A 3,589-nucleotide genomic window follows, 5' to 3' on the forward strand; every position below is an offset into this window, starting at 1 on the left:
GCGGATTTTCTGCCAACTTTTCTAGGGCCCATTCACTGAAAATTCGACGTTGTGGCTCGTTAGTAAGTCTATTCATGATGAAATGTCAAAGCATACTGAGCATCTTTCTCTTTGACACCATGTCTGAAATCCCACGTGATCTGTCAAATACTAATGCATGAAAATCCTAACCTCAAAAGAATCACCCTTTATATGTCATCTTGCCTATAAATTCCATATACAAGTTAGAAACGTAACTGATGAAAATTGTTTAGTTAAGGTGAGTATTAAGTTCGAGTTTAACCGCTAAAATTGATTTTTTCACTGAAGTGAAACCTAAATCAATAAAAAGGCATAAAATTATACATTTTTGTTTCAGATTTCATTATAACTTAATGGGGAATAGCCCAAAGCAAATTTTCACAAAGTTTGTATTCCTTAAAATGGATTATTATTGGAGAAAAGTAATCGTGATAAAATGACGATTTTAGCGGCTAAACTCGAACTTAATACTCACCTTAAAGGTAGCCGCTAAAGTTAATAATAATTATTAAAATTAATTAAAAAATAATAATTAAAATTAATAGACAAACGTATGTCGGTTGTTTTAGTTTTCAATTATTTTGGTGAAAATCAACATCAAATGTGAACGTCTTTTTGACATTACGCCCTTAAAGTTTTCGGTTATAAGGAACGATTTCTAATAAAAAGGTAACTAAGTTGTAACTTAATATGTCGCTTTTCCGATATTTCAAAACGTCCTTTCCATAAAAGCGAGATTTCCATAATAAAAAGGATAATTTTGTTTGTGACGTATATTAAAAGATTTCAATGACGTGATTTTGTCGTCATTTGTTCATCTGAAAACGCTAAGTTGGCTACACTTAAGAAAAATAAACAGCTGACTGACAGACCGGCAAAATTCATTCAATTCAGACAAGTTCAAGAAGAAGGTAAGAAAATTGAAATATTTTAACAAAACTTAAATACACATATATATAATTGCAGAAAATGGATGCTTGCGAGGCTCCTCCGAACAAGAAGCCGCGAACAAAGCCGAAAGTGGTAAAAGATTGGGAGGACGAAGATGTTTTCAAGCTGATTACTTTCGTTGAAAGTCAACCTTGCTTGTGGAATGCTGGCGATGAAGGTTACCATAACAAAATGCTACGGGATAATGCATGGAAAAGCATTTGTGAAGGCTTTGAAGACAAATTTTCTCAAATAGATGTAAATGCAAAGTGGACAAATTTACGTATACAATATCGAGGCTACGCAGCTAGAGCTAAAACAAAATCTGGCCAGGGCTACGTTGAGCAGCCAAAGTGGAAATTTTTCAATGCTATGAGTTTTGTTGGGCGAGTTGAAGACCAACAAACTCAGCGTACAATTTCAAATTATTTTTCGGAGGTTGAGTCTGACTGTGACAGTAAGAAATTTTTGATTTTACGCACCAAATAACCACGATAAGTTAATGGCAAATTATTTTTTAGTTTCCGAATTCAATTTACCCTCTGCAATATATACAACACCATCACAAACGTCCCGGCGGCAACAAACATCCAGTTCCCAATCGGCAACCACGCAGATTGCCGAAACAATGCGCGAGGCTATTTCGGCAATGAAAGATAAAAATGAAAATGCATTAAATCCAAATGCTACCTTCGCAAACTATTTACTTAGTGAACTAAAAACATTAAATGATGATTCTGCAGCAATTGTTCGCAAGAAGGTTACACTGTTTTTCTTGCAGTGCTTGGATGAAGCAAGGAATTAGCTTTCAAAAATGCAATTTACAGTTTCAATTTCATTTTATTTTGATGCTGCGCTAGGTGTATTTAAAACACAAAAAGATCTCAAAAAGCTCTTGCAGTGCTTGGATTAATCAAAAAAATTAGCTTTTAAAAAGCATTTTACTGTTTGAATGCAATTTTTGTTTTGTTTTTATGTTGCGGCAAGAGCATTTATTTAAATTTTTATTATAAATTAGCATAGTAATAATAATAAAACTATTGTTTAATTCACACTCAAAAATCCAACTAGTTTCATTTCGGATTTTTAAGGAAGGGAAAATAAATGTAAGTAAAAGAAGTATATTGAGGGAAAATTATATAGTATACTTAAAAAGTAATCAGGAAAACGAAATTCAAGTTCAATATACTAAATACTAGATATGTTTATATTGAAACATAACTTCCCCCTCTTGAACAAAGTATTGGGAAAACTCCTCTCTGATTTCTGAGGAGTTCTGGGCAATGTATGAACGATGTTGTTGAAGATCGAGAAGACTACCGTTAGGTTCATTACGCCATTCGCCAGGAATAAGTGTACCATCCTCGGAGTAGTGATCTGCAAAATTGGTATAGAAGTAGGTATCGCTTTTGCGGCTCATTAAAAAGTTGTGTAATGCGCAAACAGCAGAAACAACTATTCGTGTCTTTTCCGGTTTAAGCTTAATGGAGGTACGTAATACACGAAAACGGGCCGAAGAGATACCGAACGCATTTTCTATTACTCGACGAGCTCTTGAAAGGCGGTAGTTGAAAACTCTTTGAACAGCATTCATATTGCGTAAGCCGAATGGTTTTAATACATTTGGGGTTAAAGCAAATGCATCGTCAGCCACAAGCACATATGGGACTGGAATTGATCTGCCTGGAAGGGGTTTCGGTGGAGGCAAATTTAATGTGTTATTTTGCAAAGCTTTGTTGAACGAGGTTTTACGGAAGACTCCTCCATCCGATATTCTTCCATTTGAACCAACGTCAATATATAAAAATTTGTACGATGCATCTGCTATACCCATTAAAACAATACTATGCGTTCCTGAAAACGACATATTTTAATTTTAAATACCTTTTTAAGTTATATTAAAAAGGGTACCTTTGTAATTGTAGTATATGCTGCCGGAATGGGTTGGTGCTGTCATAACTACATGTTTCCCGTCTAATGCTCCAATACAATGCGGGAAATTCCACATTTCTTCATATTCGTTGGAAACCACCTTCCACTCGTACTCACTCGATGGTACCTATTGGCAGTAATAAGAATTATACTAGTTGTGAACCAAAAATTTGTATCATATAAAATACTTTCAGATATTCTGGTTGAAGGGCCTTAAAAATAGCTTCGCATACTTCAGGAATAATTGTTGAAATCGTATTATGGGGAATACGAAATATGTATTGAAGTGATCTGAAATTCTCGCCAGTTGCTAAATATCGGAGGGTAACAGCTAAACGATCAGAAGGTGGAATAGGCTCTCTTAGATGTGTGGATTTTTTTGTTATATACGGAGCAACTAACCGAAGCTGTGGGTGGTTTGGTTATTAGCAATGTTTTTCATCAGCAATATTTACTTGGTACTACTCACCAAATAATCGAAATCCGATGCATTCATGCGCAAAAAGTTTTTGTATAGAGAAGGTGTTTCTGACCGTAGTTCTTTCAATAATTTTGCGCAACATCCTTCTTCCTTACGTCTTTTTACCCACTCTCTAACCCATTGCCTTTTCAATCGCTTCTTATTATCGGATTCCATAAGGGACGTTGTTGCAGCTCCAATGCACAAAATTAATAAACACTCTTCCTCCTGCATCATCACTCAAAA

General features: G+C 35.0%; 1 protein-coding gene across 1 annotated transcript; it reads left to right on the forward strand.

Annotated features, from left to right (window-relative positions):
* Window positions 1-754: 754 nt before the first annotated feature.
* LOC142223552 (uncharacterized) lies at window positions 755-1,800 on the forward strand. Its single transcript, XM_075293432.1, has 3 exons — window positions 755-932; window positions 988-1,408; window positions 1,473-1,800. Exons 2-3 carry the CDS (start codon window positions 991-993, stop codon window positions 1,754-1,756), a joined length of 702 nt encoding a protein of 233 aa, XP_075149547.1. The 5' UTR covers window positions 755-932; window positions 988-990; the 3' UTR covers window positions 1,757-1,800.
* The last annotated feature ends 1,789 nt before the right edge of the window (window positions 1,801-3,589 follow it).

This window comes from Haematobia irritans, chromosome 2 (genome assembly GCF_050003625.1).
Source record: "Haematobia irritans isolate KBUSLIRL chromosome 2, ASM5000362v1, whole genome shotgun sequence".
NCBI lineage: Eukaryota > Metazoa > Arthropoda > Insecta > Diptera > Muscidae > Haematobia > Haematobia irritans.

Coding starts and splice junctions, on each gene's coding strand:
- LOC142223552 (XM_075293432.1), top strand. CDS start 991: ATGGATGCTTGCGAGGCTCCTCCGAACAAGAAGCCGCGAACAAAGCCG. Junction 1,409..1,472: donor GGTTGAGTCTGACTGTGACA/GTAAGAAATTTT, acceptor ATTATTTTTTAG/TTTCCGAATTCAATTTACCC.